This window comes from Cuculus canorus, chromosome 9, assembly GCF_017976375.1.
Source record: "Cuculus canorus isolate bCucCan1 chromosome 9, bCucCan1.pri, whole genome shotgun sequence".
Taxonomy (NCBI): Eukaryota; Metazoa; Chordata; class Aves; order Cuculiformes; family Cuculidae; genus Cuculus; species Cuculus canorus.
Window position 1 is genome coordinate 17,401,386 of NC_071409.1, and position 23,659 is coordinate 17,425,044.

The following is a 23,659-nucleotide window of genomic DNA, read 5'->3' on the forward strand; positions in this document are numbered from 1 at the left end:
TTAAGCCTGATTTTTCTGCTTATAGAAACTTCTTCTCTTCTTATTGGGCATATATGTCAGTTGTCTTTTATCCACCTTTGTCTTGTCCACACGGGTAATGTAGGTCAAATCATTCCACGCTCCTCCAAAAGACACTAACCCTACTCTACACATCATGCTCAACATCAGATGGGCATCACCACTGCAGACTGCGACAGTATACAGCAAGGAGAAGAAAAGAAAGGACTTCAACCATCACAACTTCACGGATCCCAAAGGGCAAACAGGAGGCTGACAGGAGGCTGCTTGCTGCCAGTTACTGCCTTGAGCTACTACATCTTCCTCCTGTTTACCAGGACTGCCAGGCTTGCTTCTTCAAAAGAATTATTCAGTACATCCCAGAACCATTTGTTGCCCACCCTACTATGCAAGGCAACACAGGCAAAAAAAATCTTCCTCACAACATCTCTATTTGTTCCACATGCACTATTCCTCTACTATTAAGGAACTAGGTTGCCTCTAACATGTTCTTCTTTATTTTTTTCAATATTTTTAAGAATAACTCAAGACTTTTCTCCATGGGATTATCAGTAAAGTGACCAACAATCAAAGGCCAGCAATAATCTGCACAGGGTGCCACTTTGGTGCATGATTTCTACTCTACTTCTACATCACAAAAAATACTATTCCATAACATATGCAGATATCTAGCAAAATCAACATCTCCTGCTATTGTCAGCGTTGCTGCTATGCAACAATACTCACAGCAAACTCCTCATTCCTCCAAACCACCCCCCAGCCATTTGCCAGTGCTTCTTGCTGCTTTGCTCAAGCACTTTTCAATCATGCTTTGATTAATTCCTTCAACATCTTTTCACCTGTGATCCCTTTGAAGGCAATATTCACCCAGCCTTTTCAGGATGCCACTTCCTGACAGTGTGAAGTTATATCCTTCTTCATGTTTGATTCTTGGCAAATACTTTTTCCTCACCTCCTTGTTTCTCCTTTCCAAGAGTAGACTTTGTGTTGATGCAGATACTTGGCTGCTCAGAGGTTCCAGGCACACCATGGGGCGAACGGTTGCCAGCAGAAGGTTTCTACAGCAGGACTACGCTTCCTGACAAGATTGGCATGGCTTTCTTTGTCTATGAATGATGGAACTGAATAGCACAGGACAATCTGCATCCTGCAGGCAGGGCTAAAACCTCCAGGCAGCTCTGGTAACCCTGCTGACGGCAGCTCTACTTGCGAGCTGATGCAAGCACTCAGACCAGAAATTTCATAGAATGGTTTGGGGTGGAAAGGACCTTTAAGCCCATCCAGTTCCACCCCCTGCCATGGGCAGGGACATCCCGCTGGATCAGGCTGCCCAAGGCCCATCCAACCTGGCCTTGAACACCTCCAGGGATGGGGCAGCTGCACCTTCCCTGGGTAACCCGTGCCAGTGTCTCACCACTCTCATGGTGCAGAAATTCTTCCTTATGTCTAGTCTAAATCTGCCCCTCTCCAGTTTATACCCATTGCCCCTCACCCTATCCCCACAAGCCTTTGTGAACAGTCCCTCCCCAGCTCTCCTGTAGCCCCTTCAGATGCTGGAAGGTCGCTATAAGGTGTCCCGAGCTCTCCTTCAGGCTGAACAGTCCCGACCCCCTCCGCCCGCCCTCGCACCTCCCCTCCGGACCCGCCCCTGCCGGCAGTGCGCCCCGACACGACCCGTGCGCGCTGCCCCCTCGGGGCGGGCCGCTGCCCGGGCGGCGCGTTGCCGCGGTTGCCGGTGACGCCGGGGGCGGCCCCGCAGCGGCCATGGCGGGCCATGCAGTCACCTCGGTGCTGGCCGAGCTCTGCTGGGCCCAGGGCTACGCCGTTCCCGTGGCCAACGCGGCGAACGTGGCTCTGGAGGACAGAGTGAGCGCGGGGCCGGGGAGGGGCGACGGCGATATCTTGGCCGAAACAGCGGTGGCGGCTGTGCGACAGGAGAGGCTGCGGGGGGTCGGGCTGGTGCGGCCGCGGGGGGCCCGAGGGGCTGTGAGCGCAATGGATGGGTCTCTGAAACATCCTCTGAAACAACCGCTCTCTGAGTCGGTGCTGGAGATGTCCCTGCTGGGGGCGTGGATTAGGTGACCGCCCTGGTCCCTTCCAACCCCAACCATTGTATGAGTCTATGGTTCTCCTGGCAGTGGTCCTGCCAATGCAGCAGAAGCTTGGGCTTTTGGAAAGCTGTAAGAGCTTTTGGGCAGCTTTACACACAGGAGTGATGCAGACGGTCTAAAATCCTGCTCCGTGGGAGCTGTGGAATGGCTAGCCCAAACTTGCCATGTGTTAAGTGAAAACACCTTCTATGGAAAGGCAGCCACAGCCCGGTACCCCCCAGGATCCCCGCTGCATCCTCCCGGGGCGCGCGTTCCCGTAGCGAAGGTCGGGCCTTTCTTTCACACCTCTTGTCAAGCTACTTCGCAGAAACACAGAGCATCCATCTTGTATGCTGTGGTTACTAATTGCAATGGCTCTATTTTTAAGTGGTTGCAGATAATAAACATGCAGTTAAAATAGTTACTTGACCGTTCTAACTCTTCAACAGCTGCAGAAGATGCACAAAGAAAAAGCATACCTGCAGGATAAGCTGGCCGACTTTGAAGAGTGCGTAAAAGCAGTGACATCTCACTTGAAAAATGTCAGGCAAGAGATCAGCTTCACACAGGTAAATTGCTGCCGCTGGCAGATCCATTTTATCAGACAGATTTGGGATCCCTCTGTATTTTGCCAGCTTTGCAAGACATTCGTCAGGACTCTCACAGGAAACAATAGTTAAGCTCTATATCTCAGTGATACCATGTGATGGTCATTAAAAACTTCACACAAAATCAAAGGACTGTACCTAGAAGAAAGCCAAGAAGGATGTGTTTTAGAATTCTTTATTAATAGACGCTTTTGTAGATAAGAGAAATTTGGTTAAGGAAGATAAAACATTAAGAAAGAACCAAATTTATCATCTTTAGAATGGTCAAGAGTTAATTGTGCAATGCTATTGAAGGGTTAATTCAAGGACATGAAGAATGAAGTGAGGTGGCTGAAGTGAAGTCTTCACTTACAATCTGAGTTAATTGACCAAAATGGGTGGTTTAGATTTCTAAAGAGTCCCAAGTTAAAGCTGCACACCTCTTGGGTGAAAAAAAATATCCTGGGTGAAAAAGCCTTAAGAAATTTCCCAGCAGCTGAACAACTTTTTAAGGTTTTTTTTTTTTTTGTGTGCTAGAGTCAAGTTTTAATCTCCATATAAACAGACAGTACATACTAATTTATATTTAAAAGAAACTTCTAGTAATTAATAGATGTGTTATTATAAAAGGAAAAAAACCCCTTGTTAAATTACTTTTGTCAGATAGATAAGACGGTATAGGGGGACTGGTATAGGCCAGGCTGGTGGTATTCTGTCTCTGCACAGAACAATGAAAGAATTTCTTTTGCTGTGCCTCCTGAATCTGACTTAAAGCCGCTGGTGTTCAAGAGACAGATTTTGATTTTGAAAAATCTAGCTTCTGAATCTTTGGTGAAATATCTTTGAATTGAGTTTCTGGGGCTACAAGTGCTTGATCTGTGGATATCTGATACAATACGATGTATGTGTGTGTATATATATAAAATAATACATGTATTTGAGATACTAAAATCCAAACAAGAAAATTACTCTGAAAATTCCTGTATTAACATGACAAAATTGTACTATCACTGACTTGGGATTTGGTTGTCTGTAAAAACAAAAAATAAGTGGTTTTGCTGATAAATGCCTCTTGTTTATCATAAAATGCTGGACTGTATAGTTCTCTAGTCTCTTTACAGAGCCAGAGAGAATGAAACTGAAACTGAACACCACTTTAAAGCCCTTGCTGAGAGAGAACATGGACATCTGAAACATGACTTTAAGCAACTGGAAGATGAGATCGTTTCCTTAAGAGAAAAGAAAAACAGTCAAGAAGTAAGGTTTAAAAATTTTGTGAGAGACCCGTATTGCATTTAGATTTTATGACCTGTCCTCACTTGCACTTACAGAAATAATAGTATAAGACAAGAATAGGTAATTATAATTAAATCTTATAAAATCTGGATGTGCTTTTCCCTCCATGTATAAATCGGTATGTAGGAGAAGGATTCAGGAATTGGGCCCCAGTATATGAAGGAGAAACTTTACACTATGATGCCTCAGATCAGTTTATCACGTGGAATAAATATCCTACATATTGGTATCTCTCACCAAAGGTTGACTTTTCTGTTGAAAATTACTTGCTTGTTAAGCTCATGGTAACTCAGTGTCTTGTTTCTTCTTTAAGACCAGGATGTATATTAGCATTCCCGAAGTATAATACACAATTAACATAAAAGAAAACTATCAATTTTGTTGACAACAAAATTATAAAAACTTGTTACAGTAGCTTGAACTACTGCTATACAATCACTATTCAAAGTAAATATTATATGTTCAATATTAACCCTTTCATTTATCTCTAATTTTAATAGAATACTATAAATAAAACCACTAAGAAGCTGGAAAACTTAAAGCAGCAGATGAACTGTAATAAGGAAGTTCTGGAGAGCTGCATAAAGAAATCAAATAGTAAAGATGATGATACTATCACAATCCAGAAGTATGCACTACAAGATGAAGGGAAAATAAGAGTAAGTAGAAATGACAGCCATTTTCAGAAACAAAACAGGTAACTATTTTAATGTTTGAAGAGTCTGGTATGTTATCAAGTCAGGTAGGATGGAGTCAAGATTTTGTACAACAGCACTTTTAAAGTAGTTTCTACTTAGCACAACAGTGCAATTCCATATGAGGTTCATTTTAAAGGTCGGAGAGAACAGGTTTCACAAAAGGTGAAAGGCATAATTGAAGACCTTAATCTGTTGTTCATCTGGGTAAGATCTGAGTGAGTTTTTCTGAGAAAATGCACAAATGGATAGCAGTCCTGAAAGTACTGCTACTGAATTAAGAGAGGTTGTTCAAAAATGCATGCCAAATGTGGACAGATAGTTTAGATTTTCCCATTAAAACTGAATTTGTTACTATTACTGAAGATAAAGTATGTTTTTTTTCAGTAAAGCTGCCTAGAATAATGAAAGATGGTATAAACAGACACTCCAGTCACAAGTTCTGACTCTGAGGGTTAGTTCTCGAGTATAATATTAATTTAGAAACAAGTATCCCTGGTTTGTGTTCTTTTAAGCCTTTAAATAGAGGGAGGAGAAAAATGATTTTTACTCATTAAAAACAACCCAAACATTTTAGCTTACAAAACCAGCCTCACTGTTGTCATTTACATTAGCAAGTCACACAGCATAGTAGGAAGAGTAAAATGAAATAGCTGATGCATGGAGGACACCACGTTCACATTTATACATGGTAGAGGGTTACTTTGGCCTAGCTCCAGTTTTTGGTCCCTAAGGCTGACAAGAAATTGCAGCCTTTTGTATGACTAAAAATTTGGGAAGCTAGATTCTCGATTTTTTTTGTTTCCTGAAACATAATCAAATTGATGCCTCAGTACTTCCCCCCCAAATTATAGCAGAACTTCAAGAATTTAAAAGACATTACATATTCATTTTCAAATACATTATATTTTTACATATTTTCATTTTAGGCATTAACCCTTCAAGTAGACAAGTTGACCATGCATGCAAATCAGAAGCGCAGAGATCTTGATAACGAGCTTACAGAAACTATCATTGCTCAGGTTTGTGCTTAAGGTTCTTAAAGATACCTTGTTATATGTGATTTTTTTAAAATCAGAAGTCATGGGGGTGCTTTCTTTTAAACAGATAGAGCTTGACAAGACACCTGAAGATTTTCGCAGAGTTCATCAGGAAAGGCAAGAAGTCATCAGGCAGTGGGAGAATACAATACAACAGATGCAGAAAAGAGATCAACAGATTGATCACTGTGCTTTGGTAAAACTGCTGTAACTGATCCGTATCAGTGTATCAGCTTACTTTTGTATCTGTGAAATTGATAGGAATTTTGACAGTAGAATCATTTGCATGTAGAATGATTGGCTCTTTTAAATCTTCGGTATTCTCTTTGTGTTTACCTCTGTATTTTATTACAGTGTTTCAAATTTCAGATATTACTGAAATATATTCAGAAATTACTTTTAAAGCAGCATTTCTTGGTGTAAGTAACGGTGCTGTGCTTAATACTATGCAAGGTTTAATTTTTAATCTCAAGGCTGTTGGAAAATGCAAAGCATACCAGTTTCACTATTTTCTTTTCTATGATTTAAGAAACAACAGGATGGAGTGTTATTTCTTAGAGTGTAAGGATAGTCAGTGCCTGGAATACAATACAAAAAAGAAAATAGAACATTTTTATTGAAGGAATTAGCATTGCTACCTCTGTGAACAAATGCATGACTAACATTTATGTCAGAATAATGATAAATAATCACATTGAGGTTGAAAATCGGTCCTTAAGTACATTCTGCAAATGGAGAGAACCAACAGCACTCTTCTAATCCAAAAAGATCCTGTTGGGCATTATGAGTTAGTATTAATTTCTAAAAGATACAGTCTCCATTGGTTTTGTCAGTGTCTTACGCACAGATGGTGCAATGGCAAGAGGTACAAATGAATTATATTATATCCTGACTTAGGCAGAAGAAGGGTGAACTTCTTGGAAAGTTCTGCAAAGCAATAGAACAGATGCATCAGAAAAAGCCTGAATGATCAGTGCTAGAGAAAAAAATTATAAATGTGGATTCCAAAGTAACAATTGCTTTTTTCTGAAGAGGGGAAAAAGCATAATTACTAGTACAGGAAGGCTGTACTTAAATCCTTACCTCTGCTAGCATGATATTTTCCTGCTGAAAGAAATCAGCTTTGTTTTGTTTCCCATGTGGATATTAGGTATACCCTGAGCAAAACATGGTTTGAACAGGTGTAAGATATACTAAAAAAGTGTAACCATAAAAAATGACAAGCCAGAAGAAATACTACCAAACAGAAAATATAATGGTCTAATTTAGCTGAAATATTTTGGATTTCATAGTATTTCAGGTCAGAAGATTCCTGCAAAGAACAAACAACAAACAGATGAAAAACAACCAAACAACAACAACGACCCCCGGTTCTGGCCAGTTTTCCATTTTAGTAGTCCATAGAATTGTCCCACTGATGCTTTTGTAAACAGATATCTTTTTAACATTAGAACTACAGTACCATTTTCCCAGTAGTTAATCGTTTACTTAACCTTTCGAAATGCAGAATTTTCAATGAATTGCTATAAATCTGTCAGATAAAGTAAGCATCGCTACTGCTGGTAATTTTCCTCTTTCACGTCCTCCATTTTTAGTGTCTCTGAAGTTTTGTTCACAAATTTTTTCTCTCATAGTAAATCAATCAAAAATTATTTTTATGTCATACAATTTTATAGCGTCATGTTTTTTTGAAATTATTGGAATATTTTAGAGGTTTCCAATCCAAAACAATTGTAGTATTTTGTGTTGTGATGTATTAGTGGAATAAAGTAATTTACAAATGATGTGATAACTGGGCTGTCTGACACAAAGAGTGGTCTATCTTCTGGTTGTACCCTTTATTAATGTAACACATCTGAACTATTGAAGGCAAATCTAAAATGTTTTTGTCCTGATAGCTAATAACAGAGATAAAACAGGAGATGAGAAAGAAAGAAATGGTGCTGGAAGAGAAGACTTCCTTTTTGGTTAATGAAACTCTTAATAATATGGAATACGAAAAGAAAGCTTCTTTGGCTGAACGAGAAGCTACCAGCCTCCGAAATGAACATCGAAGTCAGGATACCTCCGGAGTTCAGCTGCAGGATGAGGTAAGGATGACCAAACAACTCAGAAAACCAGACTGAAGCTATAGCTTTTAACTCTAACACCTGACTAGATGGAGGAGATACAGAAATAGCAATTGGGTTTATTTTTATAGTAGACTCTCTTAATAATTCAACAAAATGTCTGCCCTTCTCAGTCTACTCATGATTATTTGGATCTGAACCCTCAACTTAATCCTTTAATTGACAGCGGTGAGGAAATTAGCTTGCATTTGCTGCTGTGTGGGTATAAAATGGATGAATTTCCTCTTAAATAGTGTAACACTAAGAGATGCTTCAGAATGAGGCATCTTGCCTTTAGCGTACATAGACTGCAGTACTGTATGAAGATGAGAGAAATCTCTTCCAGATTTCAAACAATTCCTGTCCTCTGCTCTCAGAAGTGAGTGTTGATAGTCCTTGCAGTCACGTTAAAATTCTTCAAAAAACCCGCACACTTTCACATGGCTTTCTGACCAAGAGGCCCTCTGAACAGGCCATGCTTGAGGCTGTCCATACTTAAAGTGCTGTCTGCACTTAAAGCCAGGAATGAGCTGCACTACTTAATTACTTAAGTGGCTGTAGAAGTATTTCTGAGGTAATTTAAGTCTTATGACTCTGTTGAGAAGGGATACACTCGTATTGCCCGAGTTTTCTCTTAACAAGAAAATGGTAATACTGGGCTGCTCAGTAAACTTGGTGATTTAAAAAAACCCCCACATCTGCTGTTGCCTTAACTTTGGATAACTTTTCTGTAGCAGGTGGTTCATAAGCCGATATCCTAATTAAACTGTAGGTAGCTCAAACAAGGTGTAGGTTATTAGATTACTCTATAATTCATATGAACATGAGGTTTCACAGAATTGGTAGGTTTTCATCTCTAAGCTGCGAGACTCTTGCCAGACATTTTTCACATAATGTGATAATGAGAACAGTCTCCCATGATTAGGTGTTAGAACATCCGTGGCATGCAAGTCAGAAACAAGGAAAGAAAGAGACTTACAGTTCAGGTGACACCTTGTGACCTCCTAGTTTCTTATTCTGGTACTGAGAGAGACCTGCTATACATACCCTTGATCAGGTTTCTCCATCTGTGAAAGTGAAGAAATTAAGTGGTACTGTGAAGACTAATGAACTACTGATTGTGACATATTACTATCCTGTGTAATGAGTATATGTTTTAGTGTATTTTTTTACTGAATTAAATGTCTATATTTTTGTCAGTGTTTCCTTACTCAAAATAATTTTATATACCAAACAAAGTTTGAATTAGAAATATTTATTAGATATAGAAGGGTATCCGTGTTCACTAAGAACCTCAAATGGTTACACTTACACAGATGCTGTCAGACAAGAATTGCAGCCCACAGCACCTATATAGTTCATTCTGTAATCTTTATTACTAAAGTATTTTCTCGCAGTATTCAGATTATGTAAAGTAGTCTATTGACTGTATTAGCTGTGCTGATGTACAGCACCTCAGAAATTACAGCACTTCTCATTTGGAAAACACTGTTAAAAGAGCAATGGCGTACTTTCCAATAAGTAGGTCCCTCACAATTTTAAATATCCTAACATGTACCAAAGTAAATAAGAGCTCGATTCTTCCATTTTGTAATTTATTAGCTGGATACTTTAAAATCAACTGTGGACAGAATTGCCACTGATGTAGAGTCTCTGAGACTGCAAGGAACCAATCTGAAGAAAGAAATACAGAAAAAACAAACCAGGTAAGAAACATTGTATTTAAAAAATACAATTCGTAAGGATTAGTAATATAATCAAATCCTTGAGCTAGCAAAGAACTTTAAATTATGTTGACGATTAAAGCCTCCAACTTTCTGGTTACTTCACGTCCTACATAGTTTGTGGCACTGGACATTTAGGAAATATTCCCGATAATCCTTGCATTTCAAAGGCATGAACAAGTCACTCCGAGTCTTGTTTATCATAGGTTAGAGTTAGCCTACCTATGAGTTTGTGGCAACTGGTCAGTAAGATATGCTGCTTGGTTTTGGAAGTGTTGTATATGCAACTTACATTTAACTTGTTAAACCATGTAATTTTATTTTAGATTAAGCTTTCTTAATGAAAAAAATGCAAGTCTTTCTAATAAGGTGAAGCTTGTGACTGAGGAGACTCTCAGTTCAGATGACAAAGCTTTGAGGATGGAAGAAATACTAAAAGAAGAAGAAAAAATTGTCCAGGTAAAATGTTTTTCACGTTTTCTACAAATGAAGATTCATTTGAATTTGCAAGCTATATCTAGAACAAACATTTATGGATTAAAATGGAATGCAAGTATTAATATGACATGTAATTCATCAAACAGTGAAATTATGTGCATGAAGATAAGTCATTATCTATGCTGGGAAAACACTGGAGGACAGTAAGTGGTGCTAGTATTTCAGAAGGTGGTGTCCCTGCATATTAACACGGTAGTGGAACTGTCATTGTACACATCAGTTATAAAATCAGTATTCTGACTGCATCAGTGCACTGAACAGGGCATTTACCTCTGACATTGACTAAAAGCTACTTACATTTTCTTGGCTAGACAGCAACAGACCTTATTTACTGGAATATGGCAAGCTTTGTTACAAAGATATAGTGATGTCTTGTTTCTACTTTGTAACAACACTGAACAATTTCAAACTCCTGTATTTTGCTTAGCTCTTTTGGGAGTTCATGTCTCCAAACATTGCTTTATGGGCTGCTGAGGTGCAAGGGTCCTTGAACTTCTATCAGTTTCCTATCAATAACGTTGTTAAGGAAGGAGAGGTCTTGTCAGAATGACTTTTTAGTAACATTATCACTGAAAATGTCTTGGCTTTAGTAAAACACCACCAAAACTTATAAACCTGCAAGGAATTATGATTTTACCAACTGAGATTAAAAAAGATTTTGAAATCTTTTAATCAGATTTGTCTGGTCTAGTCTCCTCTTCGATATTTTACTTCTACTACATGATACTCTGATACATCTAACTTGTTGTGGACTACTAAATAATTAATGGCTTACTTTAGATTTCATTTTCTTGATAAATAAAATATTTTATATCGGGAGGGGCATGCAGGGGCTGTGATATGGTAACTTTTTTAAAATAAGTCTAATAATACTTTTTATTTTCAATTAAAACCCCACTTCTTACGTTGCAATTTAAGTACAGGAATTAAAATATCCTAATGCATTATCATACGATGAACTGAAAGGGCTTTTGAATAAAAGTGATGTTGTAATGCAATAATCTCAACTTTCTGGCATCTCAGAAAATATTTCTACTGTTTTGTTATTTTACTCCTCGCTTCTGACTGAACTTAGTAGAATTATTTATTTATATTTTGCTGGACAATTAAGGATTGGATATGCTGAAGCTTTCTTTGCTTTGGTTTGGTTAAATGAATGTGCTTTGCTTTGGTTAAATGGACGTGACAGCAGGTGTTTCCACACAAGTGACAACAAAGCTGTATCTGTGCATACCACTGAATACTCTTTTTTTTTTTTCCTCCTCCTGTTTAGTGTTGTCTGTAGCATGCATGTGAAATACTCCCTTGTAGTAGACCAAGCATTATTCTTCTAACTTTTTAACTGCACAGGCATTAACTGTACTTTTTAAGTGTACATACAGAAACTAAGAGGTGATGTCTTCCCTTTATAGCTTCCTAAATTACAGGCCTTCCTTACTGTTTTGTTTTTTTAGATAATTTGAAAGCAAGTTGGATTGAAATAATATTTCATTAAAATTAAAACCTGATTTGCTTCCCCTTAAGACTGTTACCAGGGTGGCTAAACCATTAGCAGGGTTTCTCTACTTGGATCTGTGGCGGATAACCTAAGATGACATTGAGCTTGGCAGCTCCACAGCTTCAGGATAATATTTTAACTAGGATGAACTGTTTTTGAACAATGTTTGTAATGTATTAGTCAGAAGCATGCTTTCCATTACCATTAGATACACATGGCTATTTCCTGCATCTATTAATTTACTGTGAAGAGATATTTACAGGAACAATATGAATGAAATGTCACCATTTTGCGCTTTAGTTCTGTGATGCTTCTGCCTCTTCAATCTGCAGCAAAACACTTGCACAGTGAAGCTTCTTGACTATCTTATCTCTACTAACAAGCTCACTTAATGGGAGAGAAACAATTTCTATTAAATAAATTAATTTAGATATGCCAGAAAGACTATGAAATGAAGGTCAAATCATGATCCAGTTTCAGTAGCCAAATTCATCAGTGTCAGCTGATACAGCTCAGAAATGAGCACAGGCATTAATTTCAGAAGTAAACTGTTTTTAATTCCTCTGTTCAGGCATGATCCAAAGCCCTCTGACATGAGTATAAAATGCTACGGACCATATTTCTTTTGTATTAAATTTACATCTGGTTTTCACTTCCTGGAATTGCCTTATAACAAGTTCAGCTACAAAAAAAATTCTGTTTGACAGAATGTGATTATGAACTCTTTGGAAAACAGTTATCTTTTGCTGTTACTAAAGCCAGCAAGATTGTTCATAGGCAAATTCACAATGTATGCATAGAAAGTCAAGAATACGGGCATTTTTATTCAATGTAGAAAAATGAATTCTAAGGTATGTTGATATATTAATTTAAACTTGCATCTTCAAAATCTGTACCAGACTAGATCTAAACGTAAATGCATCTTTCAGAACAGGATTGTGATGCCCCATCATTCATGTTAGAGATGTAACTTACAGGGAACTAGCATGTTGAACAGCCTGAGCTTTGGAAGGCCTTTGGTTATTTGGGGGGAAGGGAGGTGAAAGGAAAGAAAAGAATAAAGTTACCTTCCTTGTAATACTAAAATCCCATTTCCCACACTGATTTAGGTGTTAATGGCAACTTACCTCTGAGAGTAAGGAAGTGATCTTAAAAGTCTTTGTTTTTCAAACAAAATTATTCCAACTTACATAAACACGTGCATATACACACAGGTGCAAGTTTTAATAAACTTTGAAAAGCTTTGCATTGTATTTGTCCAAATATTCACATATACTAGAAGCAATAAGGAGGGTTGACAGAAATATAGTTTTCTGAAAAGCTGGAAAAAGTAGCATTCTCATAATGGATCCAAGTTAAAAGAAAAAAAATTAAAATTACTTTCTCCTTAAGTCAAAGACTTCTCTTGTCAACCATTTCAGATCTATGAAATTCTGCATTCCTATTAGTGGAGAGTAGTGAAATTTTTTAAACTTCCTACACCTGTTTAATAAAGGCAAATAATTCCTTAGAAATCTCTTCTTCTGTGATTAATTATTTCTTACTATTTAATGATTAATTTGCCATCAGGAAAAAGAAACAGAAACAAGCCAGCTAAAAGAACTTCTTTTCAAGAAGACTCAAGATTTAACAGTGCAGCAGGACAAGGAGAAGTGTGTTCTAGCAGAATTTGAGGGATGCCCATTATCACTTAAAAATCTCAAGAGTCAACTGAACAGACTGGATACAGATGCGTTAAAACAACTAGATTTAATGTATAATCAGGTATAATATTAAAGTACTTTAATACTATTATTATTTCGTGGGTCTAGTGAGAGTAAATTGCTTGAGTTCTACAATCTTTGTCAACTTCTTACCATTTTGGAAATGCCATGCAGTATAATAAATTTCTGTCTCCAGATGTATGGGTAAAATTGAAATAGCTGAAACTTGCTATAGTATTACCTACATTATGCACTTATGTATTTAATTTTTTTTTTTTTTTGATCTGCTGCTTTCTCACTAATTTCTCAAATCAGTTCTTTACTTTAATCCCCCTGAACCACAGACACCTCAGGGTATATTTGTAAGGCAATACAAGAGGTACATGCCAAAATCCTGTTATTTACTAATTGGATTTTGTGCATATTTCCTATGCACCACTTTGAAAATTTGCGCTTTTATATCAGCATCCACTGGTAACAGCGAGATGGCAACTCCACTGTAAGCCTCCCTGCAGCAGACTGTGCTGAGTATGCTTTGTTACCCTTCCAGAAGATTACTGCTGAACCATCACTGCATATCAGTCATCTAAGAATATTTTGCTAATGGGGTCTATAAGCCATAAGTTATTATAAAACAATAGCTTAATTGGGTGACTGTCCTAAAGGGAACATTTAGATCCAAGTTTATATCCAGTCATGAAGCTTTATAGGAAGGCTATAATTGCTTATCTCAGACTATTAATTCTCTTAAAAATTATTTTAACAGGATTTTTATATTCAGCAAGTACAGAGAAGGCTGTCACGGTTAGAAGGAGAGGTTAATGCAGACGAAAAACAAGTTTTGGAAGCAAAATTTGCTGAACTTAAGAAAACACTAGAAGAAAATAAAAACACATATGATGTTTTACATGCACAGTACAAGAAACTTCAGGTAACTTCCTTACAACATCAGGTTCATTCATCAGTTTGATTGTGGAACATTTAGAAACCTCAGTAAATTGGTCTTAAAAATTAATAACTTGGTATTAGATTAGAAGATCTGTACTTTGCATACCTTCCCCATACCTTCCCGAAAAATAAGTCATCACCTCACAACTGAGGCACTTTAGCATGAAGACAGGCATTGAAATGTTGGAACGGCAAGATTAGCTTTCATTTTAAGATGTGACTGACTGCTTGCAAATGCCTGAATTCATCTTTAAGACCATGTATAAACAGGAGACTGTTACTCTGTGATGCTACTAGATGCATTTACTAAATTGAAGAGACAGTATTTGAGTTACTTGACCCATACTGATATGTCATTCAGAAATACTATTTTTCTGTCTTTATTACCATGTGAGAATTTTTTTATACATGCTTGTTGTCTGGTTTTCCACTATTCAGTGACCATCATTAATTGTCTAAAAATGCACTTATCTTTCTAGTAGGTATGAGTCAGTCAGTCACTCTGTATCCTTTATAATTTCTTTTTGTAAGAAATGTATTTGTTTAGAAATCAGCTACATTTTAGCCCATTTTGAAACCTCTTTCAAGGAGAAACCATACAAAAACACAAGTCAGGGTTTTAATAAAACAAAACTGGTTCTCAAGTGACAGTAAAGAAAATATGTGATCAATTCAGTAAGGGGAGGAAATTCTTACAGGAGAGCCCTTGAGCTGGAGAGTCATGAAACAAAAAGGTTTAATGTTCACATTTCAGTTTTGAGAAGATGCAAAATTTAAGCGGTGAGAATAATCAAACGTTGAAACACCTCCAGGAATTTTTTCATAATCTAGAGAATTATTAAAGACAGATGGTTTTATGAAGATGAACTATGAATATCAAAGTCATGGTCAGACATGCCAGGAGATTTAATCTAGACTGAAACACAGTATTCGAGGAGCATTATTGGCTGAGAGATCCATATTGTATAAATAACAGTTACTATGCTCCAAATAAAACAAGCAATGGCATTACTATTGCAACAGCACTTTGCACCAGGACTGCAGTGCTCAAGGCACAATTTGCACAGCAGGATAAGGACACAAGATGGTGATGATTCCTGATTCCAGGACTCAAATATCCTATTTAAAATTAACTGGTAGCTTTTGGTGCAAGCTATATTCACTGAAATAAATATAACTTCTTTGGAAATAGAGTGATGTCCATTTCATCAAGAGAACAATGGATAAAACTGGAGAAGAAAAAAGTGATGTGACAATCAAGATAAACGAACTAAATATTTTGAATGAGAAATCAGATCAGGAGTTAAAAAGAGCTAAAGTCATTAAGCAGGTACAGTATTATTTTGCAACTATACTAATAGAGAACACGTTTGTTTGGTTTTTAAAACGCAAATATTTATTACTTGATCTGAAGACTGTTGTCTCCCCCACCCCTCTGCCAGTACTATATCATTACAGACATGTAGATAGAAAAGTCTGTCAAGCCATAACATGATCTGAATAAGAAATTTGGATGAACTTGCATAAAGCTATTCAGGAAACAATCTACCCATGTCACACCCACTATGTAAGCTGTTAGCAAAAGAGAAATTGAGAACGTTTTTAAATGCAGAGCAAAATGAGTCTTACAGTTGTATATATATGTAAAAGATGAAATAAAGGATGCTTTATAAAAAATATTAACTTACTGTTATAAATCATCTTAATTGAAAATGATGCTTTCTTATTTTAAGACCTTTTTGATATTTATTAGGAGATGATGGTTGAAGATAATCTCTTAAAACTACAATTGAACCGTCTTCGAGATACTCTGTGTACCAACACAGAGGAAGTTCTAACACTGGAAAAACAAAAACTGGAGTTAGAGAAAGCCATAGCAGAAAGAACTGAGGAAATTAAGATTCATAAGGACGTGCTGGATTCCCAGATAAGACTTGTGGATCAGGGGCGGCAACGCTTAAGGTAACTATTCATATATAAATTGAACTTTTAATTGTTATGGAGTATATTTTATATGAGGACTTAGAAAGAGAAGCATTTCATCCACTTTCACCAATTAGAGAAACAGAGGATGAAATAAACCTTGCTTGAAGTTACATACTGAAGACAGTTGAGGCATAGAGGTCCCTTCTCTAAATCCAGCCTACAGCTCTAACCACTTGGCGAACAAGAGATTACTGTTTATTCTGTTAGTGAAGATCCCCTACAGTACTGAGAGAAAACGTCAGCTGCAGGCATCTTTTTCAAGATGATGTCATCTGTGTGACCCTGCAATTTTCAGAATAATCAGGTAATGTAAGATCGGTGTGTCTGGAGCTATAACAAAGTATTTAAAAGACAAGACTTACTTTTAAAGTGGGTTTACTCCCAACTGCTTGATAAAACTGATTTCTTGGATTCATACAGTAAATCTGTCTGTTTTCAATTTCAGTTGGGATTTTTTTTTTTGCCTTTTTAACAAACGAGCTTTCCATTTTGTGTCCTATATAACAAAATCAAATCTGAGTTATGCATGTAACCTCTTATAAAGCAACCACATATGAAATTACTTTACACTGATAATTACAGAAGGGAAAAGTTTCTGAGACGGTTTTAGGTCTGAAATCCCAGTATCCATATCCAGCCAAAAATCAACACTTCAGCAGATAACTGCTGAAATCTGGCAGGCTTTTTATTCACTCCTCTGCTAACCACACTCCACACAATAGGAAATTAGAGTGATTTAGTGTGACTAAAGCTTAACTGCTCACCAAGAGTGCAGACTGTGTAGTTTTTTTCCTTTTGATAATTACACAGCTAATTGATACTTCCATGTAATTTGATTTGGGGTTGTTGCCTACTGTTGCTTAGGCTTCTCTAGTAGTGGCAATATTAAGATAATATCAGCAGGGGGCAGCTAGTGCAGCTGTAGCATTTAAATGCCAAACCTTTAAAAGTTTTGAGGAGGACTGTGGCACAGCCTCCCAGCATACAGCAATCTGGAATATGAATTCAATTCAATTTAGAACTGCAAGAGAAGCATAGGTAAACAGAAAAGGGGATGACTGTGGCTGGGAGAACACAGAAAGCAACAAAAACCAGCAGGAGCACAACTGCTGCCCTGCCTGCCTCCTGCTACATGGACAGGCTGCTGGAATAACACCAGTGATTTAATCTGCTGTAACAGGAACTGCCCACAAAGCCCTACCAGACAAACACTTTCTCAACCCATTTCTTTTCTTCCAAATAAATCAGTATTGAAATTCAAGAACGCCTAAGTAAGATTGATAATCTGGCATACAAATATGAAATTCTTACCATTGCCACGATGCCACCTGAAGGAGAAGAGGAGAAAACTCTCACCTACTATGTAATTAAGGTATTTCGTTAACATAATTAATTATAATTCAAGTACTTAAGCTACAGATTTCCCTGGGCTCTATTGAAGCAACTTAAAGACAACCTTCTTGCCCACTGCTTACTTTCAGTCTAATTGTTTTACATGATCAGACAGTGTTGGTTATTTAAATGATACAGCAATTTCACATGAATCCCTGTGGTCAGTCCTAAAATCAGTGGGGTCTTAATTTTGCACAGTTTGAAAATTTTCACTTCAGTGCTCATTAATTTACAAAGACACAAGGACTCCTGGTAATCCATTATAAACTGAGAACCAATTATCATATTCTCACATGATCTTAAATTCTTCTATCCTTCAGTTATTTGTAGGCATCTACTTCACCATATGGTGTTTAAACCTTGAAGAATGTCAGCTTTCCCCTTTTACTCATCAATCACCTATGCATACTACAGCTTTTCATTTGGTGTAGGGCGGGGTGTGTGTGGAAGAAGTAAATCAGTCTTTATCCATAGCGCAATACCCTGATTCTGCAATCCTTGCTCTGAAGTCTATCTTTTTCTCATTCTTAGGGGTTAAATTTCTTAATGATGGTATTTCTGCTCCTGTGAGGTCTAGCACAGCAGAAGACCTTCAGTAAAACTCTTGTGGTCACTGGTGGGTGTATACCCTCTACAACTATGGAGATTTTTCAACAAATCAGATTTTCTGAGGGGCTATACAAAATACTTTCTTTCATCAGCTGGCTGTTTCTTAAGTCTCACTGATCAGATGAAGATTTTGAAGCCAGTAATTCCCAGACAATCTGAGTGACTTTTAACACTCTCTCAGTGGTTTTATATAACATACAATCTCAATTCTTACTTGGATTTTGTGGGTAAAGGAAACAGACTTGCAGCATGTGCTACAGTTAATGTCAGCACTGCAAAGCATGAAAACTGCTTTGTGCCATGTCGATTCTGCTCATCAGGACTCTGTGAGCTTAGCTGGAGAGGGAAATACCTATAATGAAATGCACGTGGATGAAATGCCTCAAAGAACATCTAATACTGTAGATAAACCACCCCTTCCCATTACCTAGTAACTCGAACCTCAGTTCAAGACTCACACCACAGATAAGCCCCATATCTACCTAAGATTTTAACCCATACATATTGCAAGTATCTTTTTCTGTATAATATTTTCAGTATGTGTGCCTTCATATTGGCTTTACTTTCAGGCTGTACAGGAAAAGGAAGAACTTCATCGTGAAGGTGATGATTTAGATGCAAAGATCTGCAAAGCTGAAAAAGAAACGGTAGCTCTGAAAAACACTGTCTATGTACTTAATAACTGCATCAAGAATTACCGAAACTCTTTCAAGCAAGTCACTGAGACAAGTATGTAAAATAGAAATTGCTATTTGCTGTGGGAGTTACTGATGATGGTGTAACTTGGGGATATAGTAAGGAAATTCCATGGCATGAAAGAATAAATCACACAGAGAGAGTAACCTGGTAGTAGCAAAAGGTAGTGTTGCTGTGAATTTAGCAGAATAAGCACAGAAGGAAGTCCAACAAGGTGCAATTAATTAATATTTACATTCTGGTATCCAATTTATGTGAAAATCTCTAAGACAAGACTATTCACAAAATTTGTATAAAGTAGGAACAGTCAGAAGAGACAAAGCATAAAGATGATTACTGGGGAAAAAAATATAGTCATTGGGGGAAAGTACATTGGTCTACTGGATAAAACTTTGCAGAGCACTACTTTCTCCGTAGTGCTGCATCACAGCTACTAATTCAAATCACAGAAGGAGAACAAGCTGTGACGCTCTTGGCCTTCTTGAGGTAGACTGAGCCAGCTTGGGTACAACACTGAACCCAAAGCAACTACACAGGCTGATCAGTCCCATAGCTACATCATTATCTGTAATTTTTACACAGAAGGGGGGCAGGAAATCGTAACCTATCATCTGGGAAAATGATTAGGAAGAGTAAAACTTAAACTGCACTATTTTAGTGTAGTGTCAGCAGATTTTAAAATATAGACTACCTAACCACACATTTTTGGATAATGGAAATTCCTCACAATTGTGGAAAATATCTCCATCTGTCCTTTCTGTTGCCACTTCACCTGCATAAGCTTGCTCTCCTTCAGTGGAACTTAGTTTAGTGTGTAAAAAGCATCACCGTGAGAAATTAAATAAACTAAATATGAGATAATATTTAATATTTGTGCCCTCTACTGGCTCTGGAAACAGTAGCTCTTAAATCATTGTTATGACGCCAGTTACTTTTTTTTTTTTAATAAAGCCCTTAAACCTTGAAGTCTCTGTAATACTGCCAACATTAATATAGTAATACTCCATGACATTAAAGTGCAACTTATTTTAAAGTGAAAATTTATTTGTATAAGCTGCTTGTCCAGCCTTAATGCTGTGTCATTGTTTGGGATCACAGGTGAGGAGTATGAGGAAAAACTGAAACTAGAGGAAGAGAAAAGGGCTGCTGATCAACAATACAGACACAAACGAAGACAGATCAAGGAACTTCAGGAAAATTTCCAGGTAAAATACAAGCAAACATTCTGGTCAAACATACAAGGCTGCAGCATGTAGCTAAATCTAAGCAAACCATTTTACCTTAAGAATAGGATATTCTAGACAAATCTTCTCTTTTATAGCCTATGTTTTGTATGAATTGATATGATTTTTTATAATGCTGTACCTCTCCTTCCAAAACCGGAATGCTTATTTGAATTCTTCTAGGGGAAGATATTCTGTTTTGTTAGCATAAAGGATGCTTCAGTTTAAGCAGTATTAATTAAGCTCAAGAAAGCTAGCTGACTCTTAACTTAGTAGGGTGAGCGCTAAATGCTGGTAAAGGATAGCCTGTGTTCAGGCTTCACAGCAAGGACTTACTCTTGGTTCCCCTTGTTATCAAAAAAGCCCAGCTGGCCCTTAAGAACAACACTGAAGTCTGTTTGACATTTTAGATAAATTTTCTGAGGCAGAAGAAATCAAAGGCACAGGACATACATCTTACTTAAGAAATAAGACCTCTGAAATTAAAGAAGAGGGACACAAATCTTCATCAGGGAGTAAGTCCTAGGATATAATTGTTAAGGCATACCCTTTCCCCTGTGGTTTATTTTGTTTTGGGTTTTTTTTTTGTTTAAAAACAGACATACACAAAGCCCCCCCCTTATGGAGCTGATTTTAGTCATTCCAAAGTTATCCATCTCTTCATGGGAAACAATGTTATTTTTCTTAGCATAGCTTGCTCTGGTAAGACGGTACTGTACCAGCTGTTGTAGTACAAGTAAATCCTTTGTAGACACTGCTTACAGGCACATCTAAATCTACATACTTTTAAGTAGTACTTCTACATTAATCTTTTAAGATACGCAAATCACCTAGTGGTCACTTTTTCTTTACCCAGGTATTTATCCACTAAACTGTCTGACAGGCAACAAGTTTTGAGTTGTGTTATCATTAGTGCTTAAGTAGTAGCAATACTAGACCCTCCCACAAATACACTGAGTGAGAGAATATCAGAACTGCTTTATAAACTAAAACTTCTGTTCAAATGAATTTGCAGAGCATGGAAAATAACTTTGATATAGTCCTGAAGCAGGGGGCCCTCTTCCAGGACCAAAAGAAGGAAAAACAAGCTCTTAACTTGCCGCTGAAGAAAGACATAGAAGAACAGAAACCCAAACTAGAAAGGGTTATAACCCAGGTTTGTATATTCCTTAATGACAACTTCTAACTTTAAAGTGATAGACAGCGTGGTTAAAGCCACTGAATTTAAACTTAGCAAGTCTCTGAAAGTGCTGTATTTTCATTTTAGCAACGTTTTAAAAATATTTGTGTTCAAAGTGTTCCAGACTATCCAGAGAAATTCAGTCTCTGAAGAAAACTAGCACAGAAACACAGGAAGAAGGAGACACTGATCTTCATGATTTGAGAAGCATCAACAGGACCACTGGCAAATTGTTAGCTGATGTTCTAGAAGCAAATCCCGATTTAAATACACCCTTTCAAATGTACTTTCACCAGGTGAGCTTTCCAGTTAACTGTTACCTCAGCCTTGATGGATAGCTCTAGTCTATAGGCAGTCTTTCAAGGGTAACTCCTAAATTAAAAAATAAACTATACTTATGGTAAAACAGTAAAAAGCTGCTTTCAACATGTCTTCAAATACAAAGGATTATAAATCCTATGATAGTCTTAGTCCTAGCATACAATCATTTGGTCAACTATGGTTTTTTTTTTTTCCTCTCCAAATTTCTAGTCCAATTTAGAGCTTCCTACGACTACTTCTGCTGCTGGTAGTCAAAGTTCTCGATCACCATCCACACAAAGCTCACTAGCTTCTATCAGGTAAGCATCAACAATGTTTTTTGGGGTTTAGTGTTTGTTGGTTTTTTTTTTTTAAAAAAAGTTAAAGCTTAAACCAGCAAAATTAGTCCCTAAATGACCCAATTCCTCACTCCTAAAGGTCTTCTCAGTCTTGTCTCTATTTCCTGAACACTCTAACTTCCTCCTTATGCAGTTCCACCTTTGAGTTCACTAGATTTTTCTACCACAGAAGTTTATTTCAGCATCCATCAGTTTAAAACTGTAATCACAAAATAATTTTTACTTTTGCTAACTGCACTAATTAAGGTGGTTTCAGATTCTAAGAAGCAAAGGTTTGAGCTCCAGCCACATTTTGCTCTTGGTATTGTGAGCTCCCTTTCCTAATTAAATTGGGCAGATGGACATGTATGTTTTTAATAATACTTTTTTCTTTCCAGTTCAACATTTATTCAACTAATAGTGCATATAACACTTTGAATCTGTTCAGATCTAACAACATTCCCATGGGTTACTTAAGGGATTAGCGGTAACATCTACAAAGATCTATGTAGGGGAGCTTACCTAGATTAAACATTGCTGCTGGGTGGCTGTATTGTAAGCCACCATTAGAAGCTCTGTTTTGTATACAGGGATTTCTGTACACTTATGAGTAAACTTCTGTCTTTCAGGTCCTCCAGAAGTTCTGGCTCCAGTCAGTTATCACTCAAAGTTATAGATCTGAGCTTGCCTATCAACAGTTCTGAAGAAGCAGCTGCCGCTGGTTCACCGCCATCCAGCAGAGCTAGCAACTCTGATATTTATAAACACAAAAAAAAGTCTTAAGTAGTCTTTTGAAGGCCATAGTAAAGGCTTCACACTAGTTAGACTAATCAATTAAGAAGCCTTAACTTATTTATCAAGGTCTAGAGGCAATTTCGGCATTAATTTCTATCAGCAATGTATGTTTTAACTTTCTTCTGAAGTATGCAGTACATTATCTAGGAGGAATGCTAGAGCATGTTTTACATAATAAAATAAATTACCCTTTAAATACTTTCTCATTTTACTGCTGGAGAACTAAGCCCTTAATTCACTTTTCTTATAATGAAAAGGAGAGTTATCTTGAAGTCATTAATTTTAATAAACTGATATCTCATTGCTGTCAAAAGTTTTAGATTACATTGCAACAACCCAGGCAAGACAATGTACGCTTCGTTTCAAGATCTACCTTGACTATCAATCAGTCATCTCAGATCGTATCCTGATTGAAAGATGACAGTATATGATTAAAGTCTGTAAAACTGTACTACTTCTGTTAAAAAAGACACAGTACCTTGTTTAGCAGCTGACCTATATCTACAGAAGTAATTGGAAAACTTGCAGCCAAAATGCTATGGTACCATCTACCAGATATTAGCTCCTTAGTGTGTTCTACCAACCATCTTTGGAGAACTTGCTAAATAAAGCATTACTTATTCCACAGCAATGCAACCACTGCCTTCAAGCTGCTGTAAAGCAAATACCTAACAAGAAAAACCCCAAACAAAACCCAAAAGGTCCAGACTTGAACTTACCTAAACAATGAACAGTGTTTCAAAGCTCTTCTCTTCTACTTCAGATGTGGTTTGTTGGTTTTGGTTCATTGTTTGTTTTGGGGTTTTTTTGGGTTTTGTTCTTTTTTTACATTACTTGGAGAACGTTTGATGTATTTAACGAACATAATACACTTGCCTTCTCACAAACACAGGAAGGCTCCATTCACATAAGCAGCAAATAAAACTAGCACAGCA

The 23,659-nt window shown here is 37.3% G+C and overlaps 1 protein-coding gene and 2 long non-coding RNA genes across 5 annotated transcripts in view; 1 reads left to right on the forward strand and 2 right to left on the reverse strand.

Moving 5' to 3' along the window:
* Nucleotides 1–7,632, reverse strand: part of LOC128853005 (uncharacterized) — a 57,094-nt gene extending 49,462 nt beyond the window's left edge. For both annotated transcript variants that reach the window (XR_008451190.1, XR_008451189.1), the window contains exons 1-2: nucleotides 6,810–7,632; nucleotides 2,588–2,854 (exon numbers count right to left, since the gene is read on the reverse strand). This is a non-coding gene — a long non-coding RNA (uncharacterized LOC128853005). The remainder of the gene's footprint in view (nucleotides 1–2,587; nucleotides 2,855–6,809) is intronic.
* Nucleotides 1,669–23,558, forward strand: CCDC39 (coiled-coil domain containing 39). Of its 2 annotated transcripts, none has more exons than XM_054074190.1 (20): nucleotides 1,669–1,884; nucleotides 2,558–2,677; nucleotides 3,806–3,952; nucleotides 4,492–4,650; nucleotides 5,616–5,708; nucleotides 5,794–5,922; nucleotides 7,625–7,816; nucleotides 9,437–9,540; nucleotides 9,885–10,017; nucleotides 13,124–13,318; nucleotides 14,024–14,188; nucleotides 15,398–15,535; nucleotides 15,959–16,167; nucleotides 17,440–17,563; nucleotides 18,762–18,921; nucleotides 19,987–20,093; nucleotides 21,127–21,267; nucleotides 21,408–21,587; nucleotides 21,823–21,911; nucleotides 22,559–23,558. In XM_054074190.1, exons 1-20 carry the CDS (start codon nucleotides 1,783–1,785, stop codon nucleotides 22,710–22,712), a joined length of 2,841 nt encoding a protein of 946 aa, XP_053930165.1. In that variant the 5' UTR covers nucleotides 1,669–1,782; the 3' UTR covers nucleotides 22,713–23,558. The 2 variants fall into 2 exon arrangements, with proteins under 2 accessions (XP_053930165.1, XP_053930166.1); XM_054074191.1 differs by having other exon boundaries at nucleotides 1,747–1,884; nucleotides 3,817–3,952.
* LOC128853006 (uncharacterized) lies at nucleotides 7,857–17,502 on the reverse strand. The gene is made up of 3 exons (XR_008451191.1): nucleotides 16,554–17,502; nucleotides 15,894–16,045; nucleotides 7,857–8,901 (listed from the first exon to the last, which is right to left on the reverse strand). It is a non-coding gene; the product is annotated as an uncharacterized LOC128853006 (long non-coding RNA).
* Nucleotides 23,559–23,659: the final 101 nt, after the last annotated feature.